The 17,126-nt window shown below is 34.9% G+C and overlaps 2 protein-coding genes across 7 annotated transcripts; both read left to right on the forward strand.

Moving 5' to 3' along the window:
• The first annotated feature begins 1,681 nt into the window (after positions 1–1,681).
• On the forward strand, positions 1,682–2,363 carry LOC118052760 (histone H3.2). The gene has a single exon (XM_035063799.2). It carries the CDS (start codon positions 1,769–1,771, stop codon positions 2,177–2,179), a length of 411 nt encoding a protein of 136 aa, XP_034919690.1. The 5' UTR covers positions 1,682–1,768; the 3' UTR covers positions 2,180–2,363.
• Positions 2,364–2,675: 312 nt separating this feature from the next.
• Positions 2,676–10,102, forward strand: LOC118052758 (transcription initiation factor IIF subunit beta). Of its 6 annotated transcripts, XM_073407444.1 has the most exons (10): positions 2,676–3,159; positions 3,430–3,538; positions 4,517–4,647; positions 4,727–4,801; positions 5,065–5,214; positions 5,382–5,490; positions 7,339–7,424; positions 8,327–8,389; positions 9,055–9,275; positions 9,620–10,102. In XM_073407444.1, the coding sequence occupies exons 1-7, from the start codon at positions 2,947–2,949 to the stop codon at positions 7,359–7,361; spliced, it is 810 nt and encodes a 269-aa protein (XP_073263545.1). In that variant the 5' UTR covers positions 2,676–2,946; the 3' UTR covers positions 7,362–7,424; positions 8,327–8,389; positions 9,055–9,275; positions 9,620–10,102. The 6 variants fall into 6 exon arrangements, with proteins under 6 accessions (XP_073263545.1, XP_073263543.1, XP_073263542.1 ...); XM_073407442.1 differs by having other exon boundaries at positions 7,339–8,389; XM_073407441.1 differs by having other exon boundaries at positions 8,327–9,275.
• Positions 10,103–17,126: the final 7,024 nt, after the last annotated feature.

The following is a 17,126-nucleotide window of genomic DNA, read 5'->3' on the forward strand; positions in this document are numbered from 1 at the left end:
ATTCTTGATATTGATTCAGAGGTTGTCTCAATAGATAACCATGCGAAGGTTGTTCAACGCAGGCACATTGAAAGGAAGCTGGATTCCTTTTCACAAGAGTTACAGCTTGGAATACATGAGGAAACTAACTGAATCAACAATCCTGACTGTCCAGCTTTTAATTTATAAATTATTTTTATTATAAAAATCATATCTTTTCACTGAAAGGACCCTTATATTTATTTAAAATAGCATAAAATATACTAACAAAGCATTGATCTAGCAATTAAGACACCGCTATAATCTATAAAAGTAAAAACACAAGTTTGATCGTCAAGAAATGCACTTGCTAGGAACGGTAGCCACTAAATGTGTTTGTGTTCAGAAAAAATTATACCCGTATGTTCTTTTTAATCCAATATTTTTCAATAAAAACATATAAATATATATTGATAAAATGTTGGTATATTGATATGTTTGTTAATGACTTTCATTTTTTTTAGTTTCTTATTTTTTTGTGATTCTTAATTTGTGTTTCCAATTTATTGTGTATCCAGTACAGTGGTATATAATGCTTTTCAAGAGCATTTTTTTTTATTAAAATTATATTAGAATGATATTTTTATTTATTTATTTACATCATTAAAATACACCTAAAAAATACCAATTTGATTTTTTAAAGATAAAAACAAAATTTAAAATATATTATAACACAAAAACAAACTATCACATGGAGTTTTTTATGCATTTACTTCTCGTCCATGTTGAATTCAGGTGGAATTACTATGTTAGACTTTATTTCTATATTAAAGTTGTCAATCCCTATTTTGCATGACTTGTCTCAAGAAGAGTATCTGTTTGTACTGTAATAATAATTATTTTTAAAATGTTTTTTATTTAATAATATTTTAAAATAATTATTTTTTAAAATTTATTCAAGATATTATCACATTTAAATAATCTAAAAAGAAACAAAAAATAATTTAAAGTAATTTTTTTCCAATCATTTCAAAAACGTTTTTGTATTGCTAAAACAAACAGTGCCGATGTCATTGTCAAGCTACTAATAATATTCGCGAGAGAATTCCTTCTATCAAATGTATTATCAAGAAAGAAGACTCCAAACTATGTTATTACATTTTCATCTGCGAAGAGCAATCAATTTGGTTATTGGCTGAAAGAATCATGGTAAGGAGTCTCTGTTCACTTAACATGGTCATGGATTTGTGTACATATGTTGCAATTAACATAGATTTGAAATTGGATAATGCGATGATTATTACGATTATTGATAAAAAAAATTATAAAAGAGGAGTTTTTTCATTTAATTAAAATCTTAATTACACAAAGCATAAACTAAGCTCTTTACTAGCCAGCCACACACGCCCTGACAGATGGCGATTCCATACCACTCCCTCCACCAAATATCCACAGTCCATTACTCATCAATCCACGGTTCAGAATTTCGCGCCTTTTAAAAACACAAAAAACTCAATCCCGCCTTAGAAACATCTCCCATTGGTCCACTTACAACGCATGCGGATCGCAATCCGCGTCACGATTTCCCAAACCTTCCTACCCGTCGATAACTCACTAATCAACGGCTCACATCCACTATCCTCGTTTTTCTCTCCTTTCCAAATCCCTCCAAAGAACCACTTCAATTTCAAATTCCCGCCTACCCATGTCTACCCTTTAAATTACCCCCAAATCTTAGTCATTTACACCGACTTCTCAACAAGCAAAAGCAAAAAACAAATTCTCTTCTTTTACTTGCAAATCTCTTTCAATGGCACGTACCAAGCAGACTGCAAGAAAATCCACCGGAGGCAAGGCACCTCGTAAGCAGCTCGCAACAAAGGCTGCCCGCAAATCTGCTCCAGCAACCGGAGGTGTGAAGAAACCCCATCGTTTCAGGCCAGGAACTGTGGCCTTGAGAGAAATCAGGAAGTACCAAAAGAGTACCGAGCTCTTGATCCGCAAGCTTCCCTTCCAAAGGCTCGTGAGAGAAATTGCTCAGGATTTCAAGACCGATCTCAGGTTCCAGAGCAGTGCTGTCGCAGCTCTTCAAGAAGCAGCCGAGGCTTATCTCGTGGGTCTGTTTGAGGATACAAATCTGTGTGCTATTCATGCCAAGAGGGTTACCATCATGCCCAAGGATATCCAGTTGGCTAGAAGGATCAGGGGCGAAAGGGCTTAAGTTGTGTGGCTTGTTAATATTGTCCTGGTTTCATGTTTTTAGGGTTTATCGTTTTCTTTGTTGCTAATTTCTAGGGAAGCATGGATCTGGCTAGATCTACTACTAGTATCATTTCCTTAACTAGTGATCTTGGTTTCAGTACTGAAAGATGTAATCGTTTTAAATGCAAATGGGAAACGTACTTTTTGCATTCTACCTGTTTGTTAATTTGCCCCAGTTAGAACCTGAATCATTCCCTTGTTTTGTTATGAATGACCAGTCGTTTTCTTGTCTTTCCATTGCAAGACAATGAAAATCTGCCATCAATTGTGCAGTCAATTGTGATGCACCCCAGTGGTCGCTTTTTTTTTGTAGTAAAAATATCTTTTCTAATATCAACTCTTTGCAGCTACAAAAACAAATGGGCCGTGGAGGGCTAAAGCCCAGTCTTTGGGCTACATGTGATGCTATTTTGTCTAGGCATTTAGTAGTCAGACAAGGAAGAAAAAAGGTTTAATGTGTAGCCGTGAGATAAAAGCATCTCCGATCATCAGCGGACGCGTATGCCTATTCGAGCCAGGTTTGAGAATTGTTTGTCCGGGTTGGCCCTCGGTATATAAGACAACGCTGTCCGCAGAGGAGGCTTTTTCGAGAGCAGAAGACGAGACGAAGACTAGAAACTAGAAAGCAAAGTAGTAAAAAACTCTCCAAAACTATAAAAAAAGGCAGTAAAACTGGATTCCAAAAACTGGACATCAAAAAACAAGGCGAAAAAAGAAAACAAAGAAATGGAGGAAGATCACAGTAATGGTGGAAATAGCAGCAGCAGCGGTAATTTAGAAACATCGAAGGCTGATAAAGCTGTTTGGCTAATGAAGTGTCCAGTAGTGGTTGCAAAGTCATGGAAATGTCATCACACCTCTTCTTCAGATTCCGCTCCTCTCGCTAAAGTCGTTCTCTCCCTCGATCCTCTCCAATCTGACGATCCCTCTGCTCTTCAGGTACTTTTTCTCGTCTGAATTTGCACGCAACCCTTTTGATTTTTGAAATATCTTTCCTAATCAGGTTTCGCCTATTTGATGGTCACTGGTGACTATTTCTTAACTCTTCTAACCCTGGTTTATTTTACTCAGCGGCCTATTTTTGCTTGGATCTGTTGATTTTAACTGCGATGTTAGGTTAAAATATTTAGTTTTTCTCTGGTTGATTGTTGTTGAATGATATGTTATTCAACGTTTCATCTCTCTTACGTGATTTTAAATGGTAATCAGTTCACTATGGAGATGGCTCGCACTGAGACTGGGAATGTGCCGAAGAGTTATTCTTTGAATATGTTTAAGGACTTTGTTCCGATGGGTGTCTTTTCGGAGACACCTCAAGGTGAGGAGGATCTGGTTTGTGGATGATTTTTCTTTTTAATGAACATGATTTTTCTCAATCCGTAAAAAATCGTGCGATCCTTTAATTGGTGAGCCCTTTCACTGGTGTTGATGGGTGTTTATTTTTGAATCCTTTGTAATTTACCTTAACTTACGATAATGATCTTTTGTCATTTGCTATTATGAACTCAAGTGTGTTGCATTGACATGAAGACTACTGTTGAACATTGCAACTTGCAGAAATATGAACAAGGGACTTCTCGTTCTATGTACAATAAAATTGTTTAAGAAAAATCGTGAAACACCACTGTGTTCTTTGCATGTTTTGGCAGGGGAAGATAAATTCTTATACTTAGTTCTTGTGGGTGTTTGTCAGTGATGGACTTGTGCATTGTCTTAACATGTTCAGTTTTCAACAGCGGAGTTGCTCCGTGAATCATAGTTACTTTCAATAATCGTGTTGATCTTATCTTTACTAGAAAGTGGGACCGTAATATTCCTGAGTAAACATCAGATTATCTTGAATATTAACTTGTTTTAAAGTGGTTCTCTGAAGCTTGATTTCTGTTCTTTGTGTGTTTTGCATCTTGGAGGAATAACACAAGGGTTTCTTCAAGAGCAGTTGCTGCTTCCAGAAAGTGTTATAGAAGTTGGAGCAGAATAAGATTTTACTGTCTTAAATAAGCTTTGATACCTGGCCCGCATTATTGTTTTGCCTTCTCCTCATGAATTATCCTGTATCATGGTTGTCAAGTGCCTTTATGCATGTTTATTGTATATGAACATAACACTCTTGAAGGTACTTGTAGTTCATGAATCACGAGTATTCAAATAGGATGTTTCAAACAGATGCATCCTACACGTCTTTTATATAATCCATGATCTTATGCTCTGCACTGTGATATTTACTTTTCTTCATACCATTGTTATTTACTTCTTGTTTTTGATTTTTTTTTATTATCTTTTCAATTATTTATAGGGAGGGTTTCCATGGAAGGAAAAGTGGAACATAAATTTGACATGAAGCCTCACGAGGAAAACATTGAGGAATATAGTAAATTATGCCGCGACAGGACGAAAAAGTCTATGATCAAGAATAGGCAGATACGGGTAGAGGATTGGATTGTTATTTACTTTGATATTTTCAAACACATGCATATAACTTTTGCCTCCTTGATTGCTTTTAAAGGTGATTGATAATGACCGTGGGGTGCACATGAGGCCCATGCCTGGAATGGTTGGCTTGATTTCATCTACCTCCAAGGTATATTCCCTTTCTCCTTTGGATACGTTGGTATTAGGATGTTTGTAAATTAGTTCTCGTTTAATCTGCTTTAAATGGAGTTATGAATAATAACATTTCATAGTAATGGGAATAGATAACATCTATACTTTCTGAGCAGTGTTTTCCTGTGTGCACACTTCTTCTCTCAAGTATAATGGCGGTCCTTTTTTAGCCAAAGACCCATGCTTTCTGCTTTTAAGAATAAACCTCTTTAATCTTTATTATCAATTATTTTCGAGCAGGATAAGAAGAGAACACAACCAGTTAAACAATCAGATGTGAAGAGAACCAGGAGGGATCGTGGTGAATTGGAGGATATCATGTTCAAGTTATTTGAAAGGCAGCCAAATTGGGCGTTAAAGCAGCTTGTTCAAGAAACAGATCAACCTGCGGTATGCTTTTCTACTCAGGCTGATATAGATGATAGGTTTTTTCTTCTTCTTATTTTTTTTTATCTGAGAGGGATGATTGTCAAATCGACTGTGTGTATTATTATAGCAAAATATTGTTCCAGGGTATTCACGTGTCAAATTTTTTTGTTGTTTTCTTTTGAGTGCAGCAATTCTTGAAAGAGATACTGAATGAGCTTTGCGTGTATAATAAGCGGGGAACAAACCAAGGAACTTATGAGCTAAAACCAGAATATAAGAAAACTGCTGAGGATACAGGTGCTGATTAATCTTTCACATTTCTCTTTGTATCATCAAAACTTTACTATTTTTTCCCTGACAGATATAAGCTAGTAGCAAACCATTAAGGGAGGAAACAAAACAAAAAATGGAAAAAGAAATAAGTTGGGCAGGAGGGTGGGAATGTCTTACTTGGAAGTACCGGGGCTTCAGAATATGCTTATGGTTCTTCAATTTCATGATTGTGAAATTCAATAGGCGGCGGAGACTTATATAGGGACACAATTTATGGGGTTGGTTAATATAACCCTTCACAGGGGTCCATGGTTTCATAATCGTTCCTGAAGTAACATGAAAGATTTGATTTGGATGGTGTGTATGTTGAATTTGCCTGCGGCATGAATTGTTTACAATAGTGCTTAACTGCTTATTCATCTCTTTGGCAATAGAAGAAGCATAATATGTTGTTGAGAGCTTCTTCCCATTCTCTTCATTATGTGTTAAACCTAAAATTGAAAGCTTTCAGAAATTTGTAGGTGTTTTATGGTATATGTTCCAGGCCGTAAGGCAATGCCATTCATGACTTTTGCCACTGCTTGGCTGAATCTTCTGTAACATTGATTCTCCAGTGAATTTTGTCTTCACTAACCTACGTTATTGTGAATTTCCAGTTAGGGTGTCCCTGTCTGGCCTTGTTAAGGTACTAGGAGGACAGATTGAACATGACGACCGAGTAAATGCTAAAGAAATGAGTAATGCCACGTAGCACGGCAAGAAGTTAAACGAAATAAATCACAGCTAGTGTAATTTTATTGAACTTCTAGGTCTTTCAACATGATTGGCTAAAAATGATTTTGGGCCTCAAAAGGTTTTTTATTAAGCCTTGTGAGAGAACCAGCTAATAGCCTATTATCATAGAGGCCAGCGAATTGTATTAAATGCACAGTCGCCTCGCCAATCTGAGACTAACTAAACGGTTGTTTGAATCTTATGCAAACTTATTAGTCGGATTTGCAGTTTATAATGGAGGCCTCAAGTTTGGAGCTGGAGGCCCATTTCGGAATTGGGAGTTTCCTAATAAACCCAGGGAGGCGAGAACATTGTTTGTAAAATTCTAGAAAATAAAAGGTTGATAACTTGTAAATGTTCTTTTGGTTGGGTAATGATTTTCCTCCCCTGAACATAGCTTAATCCAAAAAATAAAAAAAATAAACTACGAGGAAGACAAACATTAGGCAATATAATAAGGTGGGCTGATAGGGCTCCCAGCCAACTAGCTGCGAGTCCTAGGTTTCCATCTCCCTATGGAGATTGGGTTTTTATCTGAAGCCTATTGTTTGAAGTGGCGCAATGGTCCCTTAACCTTTTGTGCTGGTCTACACCGATCACTTACAACTAACTTCCTCGACCAAAAAGGAATCACATAAAACTTAGAAATTGGGCTTCGGTGAATTAAGGACGGGATGGACGGGCTCTTGTATGCACGATGGATGCATTTTAAGCGAGGTTTAGGCTGAGGTCCGCCTCGGAGAAACCAGTCCACTACTGTTTATTTATTTTGCACAACCTCGAAAACTGAAGAGGCAAGAACCCATTACAACTCCCAGAAAACCAAAACGAGGGATCATTGTATGACCTGCAAGGCAACGCCTTGACTCCCCTGCAATTCATGCATCTATCGACTTTATCAAACGCGTGATGAAGTGAATACCAGTGGAAACAAGATAAGAACAATGTCTTCTTTTTAAGGTTGTTGGAAGAATGATCGATACAGTTGTGTCAGTACCAACGATGTCTGATTTCTCGTCCATCTACTTTACAAGCTCGTTCTGAGATATTTATTACTGACCATGCTATGCCACTCTTTCCTGATGGTTAATATTGCAGATTCAACACAGGGTGCTTGCTAGCTGCAAACAAGGGCTTGTGCCTATAGTCTGGAAGTGGACGTCTTCTGTGCTGTGGGACTCCCAGTAAGTGCCCTTCCTATTGCATTTAGGCTTGTCTCGAAATTTCTCTTAGCGAAGGGAATCGTTTCCTATATATCTAGGCATTCCAATACTAATTCAGAATCATGTCTTGATTTGTAATAGTATTGGTCCCATTTGGTGATTATTGCTTTTCCTTTTTTACTGATCTAAACGTGCCTAAGAAATGAGAAACCAAATGGAACCAGGCTATTGAATTTAGGGGAAAACGTATTAGCAATGGAAACATATACTAGAAGGACCCTTTTAAGAGTATTAATTCTAATCTCCTAATATGAACATATAAATGCTTGGTCATGGCATTTAGGGGAAGAAAAAAAATTGAAAATTAAGACGCTAAATTCCTTAATTAACCATGTATGAAACAATAAAATACACTACTTGCTTGAATGAATCTCTAGACTGATCTGGTGTTAAGTTGATAATTTTTTAGAACTTGAGATTTACCTTGGTAAGTTCAATGTTTTTATCATAAAAGAAGGATTGAGCATCTCTTTGTTTCGACTACTTTTTAGTGTAAAAATATGATGTGTCAACATGATATGAAATGAACCTAAATAATTAGGGTTCTATCATCCATGATTGTCATCCACTAGATGAAAATGCACATTGATAGTTTGAAAAGGTCAGGTGCTGCTGTCTTAATTTTCTCGTATATCATCATTGCGCGCATTTCTACGATAATGCGGTGTTAGCATCAACTTAATCAGGTCATTCATCAAACTTTCTATTATTCTAACCCCTGATCCATCCATATCTCTAAATATTGATCTCCTTACAATGCTTTCAATGAATGGAACCAGATTGTCTCATTGCCATAATTTTAATTAGGTGAAGAAAATATTGGATTATGTATATTAATGGAGTTTGAGTTGTGTCTTTGGTAGCAAATGGTGAGAGACTGGCTTTTTATGGATGCAGTAGAACATGTACTCCTTTTCTATAATCTGGTAAGAAAGTATGAGGAAGGCTTGTTAAATTTGTGAAATACTTATACTCTAAAACGATCACCTGTAACCTACTTGTAAGCAGGTGCTTCCTTTAATTGTATGTCATGGAAAAAACAGAGAAGTTCAAGCAAATTTGAATGTCAATCGGTCATGGATTTTTCTTTCAAAAGGATTAAAATAATCAACGAATTTATGTAAGAGCCACATATCTTATTCTTGATGCTACTATTAGGGTAGACCTTGTATAAATCATTTTTATGTTAAAGTAAAACCCTAAATAAGTTTTTCAGGTGATTATGTAGAGGTCATTGCATCTCTAATAGCTCATTAGATGCATGGATTTGCTGTGATATGACTACTCATGTGCACCAACTTGTAATTCTTATTGACATTGAGATTGTTTCATGAATACAAAGAAGTGCCTTATTGAGTGGATGTTGAACGCAATATCATGCCTTAAATCAGCTTGTCTAGTGTGAACAGCCACTGATTCTGCCTCTGAGACCCAGCGATGGGTGATGAGGATCTTGAAAATGACCAACTAGGAATCTTCTTTGTCACCCATGGAAGATTTTCACAGCATCTTTTGCTCAAAATTCCAATACTATCTTCTCAAAGTGAATGAGCATGCAATTGAATGCTTTCATCAACTTGGACTCTTATAGTGTGGTGGGCTTGGGGTACCCCAGTAAAGGGACCATTTTCACAATGGTGCAGTTTAAAGGGAATGGTAACGGAGACTTGTGACTCCCATGAACGTGGATTCAAAAGTGGAAAAGCAATAAATGAAGAGAGAGAGAAAGAGTCAAAGAAGGTTTTGATTGAGGATAGTATCGAAGTTTCAAGCCACAATATATCTTAGATGCTAAAACGTTTTCCCTACAAGGTAAGCATGGCACTTTTTTTCTGAATTGTCATTCCTGTGTTTTTGTTTTGCTAGAAGACCCTGAGTCAAATTGCACCAGGCTTGTGTACTCGTAGTTGTTATTGGATATAACAATATGAAGATTTTGATATTTTGTTTCACCATGGGATTTTCTTGTTCCCCACGCTCTTTGGCGTCTGGCAACTATTGGAATTGACTGATGTAGCAAATACACAAGCTATGAATTTTTCTGTTTGTGCTTGTTCATGTGTATATGTGTGAACTGTGAAAATTGTTTCTATGGCTTTTGATATTTTCTTTAGCCCTGGGATTTATACTTGTTCCATAATGTTATCTGTGTCCAGCAACTATTGGAATTGACTTCTCTACCAAGTCCACTATTTGATGTCCGGCAACTGTTGGAGTTGTGGGCTAGATGAGGAAAGATTGATCTTGATGAACAGATAAGGTTGCATAATATCGACGGCTTTGAAAGGAAAAAGATTGCATATTGGGTGGGTTTCCCTTTCCCAAGCTGTTGTTTCCCTTTCCTTCCACAACTCTCCCCTCCAAGCACCTTGTATTCTCAGAACTGGCTTTCAAGCGCCACATCAGATCATCACTCGTGCACATAACTCCTAGCAGGAATAAAATTATGGAGAGCATCTTCTCTTCCCTTTTGGCGCGTGCTGGTGTAACACCATTGGTTCAAATATACACCATCTTGATAGTTTGATTGAAGTCTTGTCTGTGATGTTTGATGCATACGTTCAGCAGGCAAAACCAAAGCCAACATATGGTTCTGTTGATATGGTATTTAATCAGTGCTTTAGGTGTCATTCTAAGAAGATTTTCTTTTTACCTTAGAAATTTATCGATTTGTAGAAGTAAAGCTAAGCAGAAGCCGAAAAGCAGCATGGAGCCACGCAGATGAACAAGCTAGTCAATTTTGATGTCTCTTGATGCCTCAAATCACAAATAAAGAGTTGCAGTAAAAAAGGAGGGATTTAACGATAGACATCAATGCATAAAAGATTGATCAAAACCTTTATTAGTTTTTTTCCTATAGGGTACAAAGACCCTTTATTAATTTGAATTCAATGGACCATATCACACGCAATTCTTGAGATTAATCGAATCTATCTCATCATGTTGGGTGTTGAAAAAAGCATTTGAAACTATTTTCACCAAATATCACTATGTCTTAACCTCTTTGATTGTGATGTCGTGGTGGGTGGATTCACTTTATGTGCCTAAAGAGCCAAACAAAAGCAATAAAGAATCACTAGTGCGTTCATATCTGCTAGTGTGTGAAAACCAGGAAAGAGCCAACCCACATAAAGCTAGAGGGATCTTTCCAAAGGATGGAAGCTGGTTTGGTTATAATCCCTCGCTTATTTCATTTCGTTGTGATTTTCTAAATATTATTTTTTACTTATTTACCATTAAAAAAATTTAATTAATAAAAAATAATTTCCAATCAAAAGTAAATTTAGTCTAGTTTCAGTAAAATATTTTCTTTTTATTTTGTGCAGAAAATATTTTTTAGTTGTGAAAAAACTTAAAATTATCTTGTTATTTGTTGATTATGTCAAATTTAATCATCAATCTTTTGATTATTATATATTTTATTTTGAATATTTTTCTCTATTTAATTCCATCCCTTAGAATTTCATTTAATTTGATTTTTATATGAATTTTTGATCATAATTTTTTGATTGTTATTTGTTTTTTTTTTATTAATTGAAATTTTTTATTTTGTAGATTGATCCCTATTCTTTTAATTGTATTTATTTTATTTGAAATAATTTATGAAATTGTATTTTTTTAATTTTATCATCTTTTATTTTTTTAATTTGTCAGATTTAGTATTCATTATTTTAATTGTTATTTATTTATTTGAAATAATTTATTAAATTATTATTTTTAAAAATTTTATTATTTTCTAACTTTTTTTATTTGTTAAATTTAATCTTTATTTTTTGAAAATAATGAAAATAAGCAAACAAAACCTGGTAATTTAGTCATTCTCTAGAATATTTTTCTGAATAAGCAGCAACAACAAAAAGAATAAGTAGCTAGCAGCAGCAGAAAAAAAAAAAAAAAAACCAATACTAAAAGGGATTAAAGATGTTGCCGCATTGTTCCAGAATTACCGCATCAGAACATGCCCTTGATTCGGACTAGAAATTCAGGAATATATCGGCACATCAGGTCTGTGTCCGAGGAACTACACGCAGAGTTTACCAAATTTTCTCTTGAATTCTCATAGCATTATGGAGAGAGAGAGAGAGAGAGAGAGAGAGAGAGAGCTTGTTAACTAAATTAGCAACTTGATCCATTAATTAGTCACAAGGTGCATGGAGGCTATCGTTCAAATATCATATCAGCCAAAGAAATTCAGGCACATGACATGCTGTTTGAATACTAGAGAATTGACGTTGTATATGGACTGTATAACAAATAAATCAAGGGCACAGGACAGGGCACTCGCATAAGCTTTCGCAAGTGAAAACGATCAAAGCACTTTCACTGTATTAACAGTTTACATCGTACCTCCACTGTTCGCTCTCCTGTCTTCTTCACTCATGCCTTCTCAATATTGATGTTCAATTATGTGTTTTAACTTTTATATTGTGGAAAGGCGAGTTCCCACTCCACATCTCCCAGAAAAGCCGAAAGACCCTCTGGAAGTAGAACTATCGAAAATCTAGTCAACATTTTCACATTAATCTACTCAGTTTTTTTATTTTAAAAAAGTTAAAAAATAATATAAAATATCTTATGATTTTCTGGGAGATGTAGATTAAACAGTCATCTCCGGAACTATCTTATGATTTTCATGCGAAATTATAAAAAAGAGACTGAATAATAATTTATTCACCATGAACAAGGCGATACTAAAATAAAAACAGAATGAATTTCGTTGCCACATTTTTCAACCCCAGGAGGGACCATGGCATCCCCAAAATTAGATAATGTTCTTGTATTAATCCTAGACTTGCAGAGTCTTTAAAGACACCCTTCAATTGAAGGCATATTTTGGAAAATATTTACACTTTGCATCCTCAAATAATTAACTATACTCTATAGCCCTTATTAGTTTGCGTTATTTTCAAATATATCCTAATAAATTTCCAATGTAAGGTAGCATTCAGCAACGACCCGACCCAGCCACAGCAGGGGCAGAAATTCAGCAGCTGGCCCATGTCTGCAAGATAAGAGGCAGCTTTGCAAGCTTTCGATGGGTCTAAAATGAACGATCTCTAGATCTCTAGAGTGTAACCAAATGTTAAGTAATGGGGAGAGAACAGGCACAGCGAAGGGGACTTGACATGAGCAATCAATTTGATATTGATGAATCATCGGAATTATCAAGGCAACGTTGTCCATGCAAATTGATTAATGGGAACACAGAGCTTCACGTTGTCCACAAAGTGCTCAACATGATGTTAAGGCGTGAGGGAAATGGTTCAAGATTCATTCAACTAGTTCATCATCACTCTTGTTGAAATTCAATGCTCTCATCTAATGTCTTAGTCATGGCTGTTTAAAACTTGATATGGGCTTGTTGATTACGCTACCCCCCTCTTAATCTATTTAATTACATGACTCATGTTGTTCTTTCATGTTATTATTTTGCGCGTGTGTTTATTTTTGAATAGTTTTAATTTATTAATATAAAAAATAAAATATTTTTTTTAAAAAATACCATTTTGATGTTGAAACTAAATTATTTTTTATTTAGATTTTAAATAAATTATTTATATTTAAACTAGTATTTTCTTTTAAAAAGAACATTATTTGTAGTTTTTATATATGTGTGTGTGTGTGTGTGTGTATTTGTATATATAAATTTCAAACTCTTAGTGATAATGTTGAGAAACAAATTCTATACTATCTAAGCATAAAATTCAAGAATAAATGCTTATTGATACATGGAAATTTAAGCACATACTATGTATCATATTTATTTGATTATAACGGATCAAATTCTTTTTTTAAAAGAAGAAATTTTAAAGATAATAGTCATCAATAAAATTAAATTGCCTTCCTAATCTCCATGACATCAATACTTAGAGCTTGATCATGTATTTCATGTCAAAGAACTTTATAAATTTAATGAATCTAGTATCAAAGAACTTTTTGATTTAAAAACTTAAATTATTAAGTGAAATTTTAAAATATAATTTATATTATTTTCTATTATATTTTTTCAAGTGAAATTTTTTTGGATTTGAAACTTGCAAAAACTCACACTATCTTGTGCTTAATTTTTATTAAATAAAATGAGAGTTGTTAGGTTTAAATTCGTGACTATTTAATTAACAAAGCTTTAATATCACATTAACAAATTATTTCAATCCAAAACTTAAACTATTAGATTAGACGTCAAGATATGATTTATATTGTTATCTAAAACGCTGGATAATTATTTATTGGTGCTATTACTCCATAAAAAAAAATATCGAACTATACATAAACTCTCATTTTTTTACAATTTTTCATTTTTTTATTTGATATTACACTGAAATTTAAAAAGGCTAATTGAAAAACTTAGCTTATACTAGAGCTAACATGGACATAATATTCCTAAAAAAAAAAAAAAGTTAATGTGCATCATAACGGATAATAACATGCAGCAAGGAGAACCGTGCGTGCTTGAACTCATAATTAAACAGGTCCGTACTATTTAAGGTGAGTTGATTACGCTAACAGAGCAGAAGGTCAACAAGGACAGGCCCAGCTTGACTCCCACAAACACCAATAATTTCCCGTGGTAAGCTAATATAGATCCGAGTCTTTTTCTATACAACATCTTGTCGGAAGCTAAACTGTAGAGGTCATCAATGGCTAGCCAAAACTGATCACAGATCTTTAATCAACTTCTGATGATGAAGTTTAACGAAAGTTCAAGCAAGCACCGCATGGTTTCTTGGACAGGGATTTCAAGCTTAGCCGGTGATACGATTTTGGACCACACCCTACCTCTCAATAAGCACATGTAATGTTGGTAGTGTCACCATAGAAAAGAAGAAGTTGAAGAAGAAGATGGAATCTTAGGTATCTCTTGCGTAGTATTTCTTTTTTAACCATGAAGGCTATGCTTATTTATGTGGGGCATAATTCTTGATTTTGTCCCAATTACATATTTAAGAGTAATTAGTTAATTAATATACATAATGATTTTATAAAAGAATACTCTCTCTTGAAACTTTAGTTGAAAAAAATTATAATTTTTTTAATTCTATTTTCTCAAACTATAACTATAAAAGCTATCATAAGAAAAAATAAATACTAACCATAAAGTAATCAATGTGTTTTTTTTTTATTCAAATCCCAAATTATAGTATAACGTAAAAATCTGATGGATTTTTACTCTCTTCATTGAATAGTCTATATTTATTTAGTTTGATTGGAAAAATAAAATTAGTATTGGTATATTAAAGCATGGTTTTTATTCAAGAAGAGAATTTCCATGATCAATAAGTTCTTTAATCAATGGCCTTCAAGTACGGATATTCTCCCTTATGATTTTTTTAGGCAGGATCTTTCAACTTTTTTCTATGTCTAGGAGGAATCATGGATAAATGAAAGTCCACTACACTCTTTTCTAATTTCTCCCCTGCCTTGTGCCCCTACCATTCTGAATATTTGGGATCTCTTGCTTTCTGCTCCAAAAACGAAATAAAGGCTGATAATTAAAGAGAAAAATGAAATCCCATGTTTCTTAACCTTTTTCTATTAAAATAAACATCACTATAGAAGTATCATTATTATGTCAAATTCTTTGCCCTTTACTTTTAATGAAAGGAAGAGAAAATGTAATATGTTTAATTAGTTTAAGTTTGAGTCAACCGATTGAGTCGACTCGAACCTAGACAGGCAAACACACTGGCTTTGAAGATTATCTCGTTTAAGCAATATCTACTCTAGCTGCCAGGCATCTACTTATGTGACCCAAAAGAGAATTAATGAAGCTGGGAGAATGCAATCAAGATCACAGCTGGAACGGTCAGGGTGGTGTCCGACGGGTTCATGCCGGCCGGGGTCAGACCAAGCTCTTCTCTTGCAAGACCCGACTTTCATTATTATATGCTATGCATACGTACATATGACCTTATAATTAATAAAAGCATTCTGTGTCAGCTAGAAACACTTTCTAAAGATGAAAAAGGCTTAATATAATCTTCCAGGGCAGGGCCTCTTCTTTTGAATTTTAGAATGATGGTGGTCTCGATCAATGGAGGGGGGGGCAGCATGTCTCTTAAAGCAAGGCTAGTTGATCGCAGAACACAGCCCACATCAGATCAACCTTTGAGAGTGGGAACCTTAGTGGAAATACTTCATTAGGTCCCTTCAGAGCAGGATCAGCTTCTTATAAAACTAATCATAATCCATACTTTAATTCTCCTAATTGTATCTTGTTCAAGCTACTAATTAAATAAAAAGGATCGCGAGCAAAAAAGGGGGATTCCTCCTGTTGGCAGCTACTTTTTTCTATACTATGGTGCTTTGCCCAAAGTGATAAACATTTCCCCCCTTTCTTTCTAACAATGGTGGACCTGCATCTAAATTCGAAGGAGGCTTCGCCTATCAAGAATCTCGGTCTAGTAGCTGACGAGAATGTTTAACAAGTCAAATTGGAGATTTTAATTGCTTAAGTTTTCCTCTTTAATTTCTTCGTGGATTAATCTTTTGCACAATCGATCTATTCTACTGGGTAGCCATCTTGTTTTTTCAGAATCACTTGTGGCATCGTTCGGATTCTTGGTTTCCGGCCGGATCATAACTGATGATAAGGGATTAATGTGTTTGATGTGACTATTTAGGGGATGTTAAATAATAAAATAAATAATATTTTTTTAAAAAAACTCGTAACCATGGGTTAAAGTATCACATTTGTGGAACCCACCATTAGATCCATTAATGAATCAGTTATTTTGAAACTTTTTCTTATATTTCTTCTTATTATTATTTATCATCATCTGTGGTTTCAAAATGGTTCATAAATATCCAATATATATACAAAAAAATAAACCTAAAGTGTTGATCAAGGTACTTCAGCATGCAAATGACTTCCATGGGAGTGGATATATAATAAAAAAATAAAAAATATATTTTAAGCATCCTAGAGTTACTCTATTTTACACTTTACCTTAATTGTTTTGAAAATTACAAAAAACATTCTCAATCTATAAATAATTCAATCTTTCTTGTTGATTATTTTTGGCCTGCATGTTTATCAAATTATAAACTATAGAATATAAATGTAATTTCTAAGAGAATAGTGAAAGGTCAACAAAGGGTCAAGGTAATTTTCCTAAATAAAAATAAAGGGTCTGCCTTATCAAATAGAAAAATAGACTGTTCGATACAATATGGTACTCTATAAACATCAATTACAAGATAAAAAAAGCTCTAGTAACGTGTGTAAATGTGGAGGTGGTATGGTGGGGGTTTCATGGGGGGTGAGGACGCGTGGGGTAACCACCACGCCCCTCCGCTCGTGCGCGCTATCTATCAATGGCGGCTCTTCCCTCCCTTAACAATTATCATCATTAATGGCATGGTGCCAAAACATAGCTCGCCTGCTAGATAATAATAATAATCTCGCTCCCCTCTCTCTACATTCTCCATCTCTTGATTAGTAAGCTAGTGGAACAGAGGTTGTCGCGTCAGCTAAGGAGGGTGGAATTGGAATAGAAAAGACTAGAGGGAGACCATCAAGAACATTTGAAGGCTATTAACAGTTGACATAACGTCTTTTAAGGGCCCATGTGGGCCCTTTCCATGGGCCCTTGTGGGCCATTACCTTCCACGTTACCTTTTCTTTCACTCACTTCCAACCTATTTATACCACCCCAGTTC

Source organism: Populus alba, chromosome 2 (assembly GCF_005239225.2).
Source record: "Populus alba chromosome 2, ASM523922v2, whole genome shotgun sequence".
NCBI classification, from domain to species: Eukaryota; Viridiplantae; Streptophyta; class Magnoliopsida; order Malpighiales; family Salicaceae; genus Populus; species Populus alba.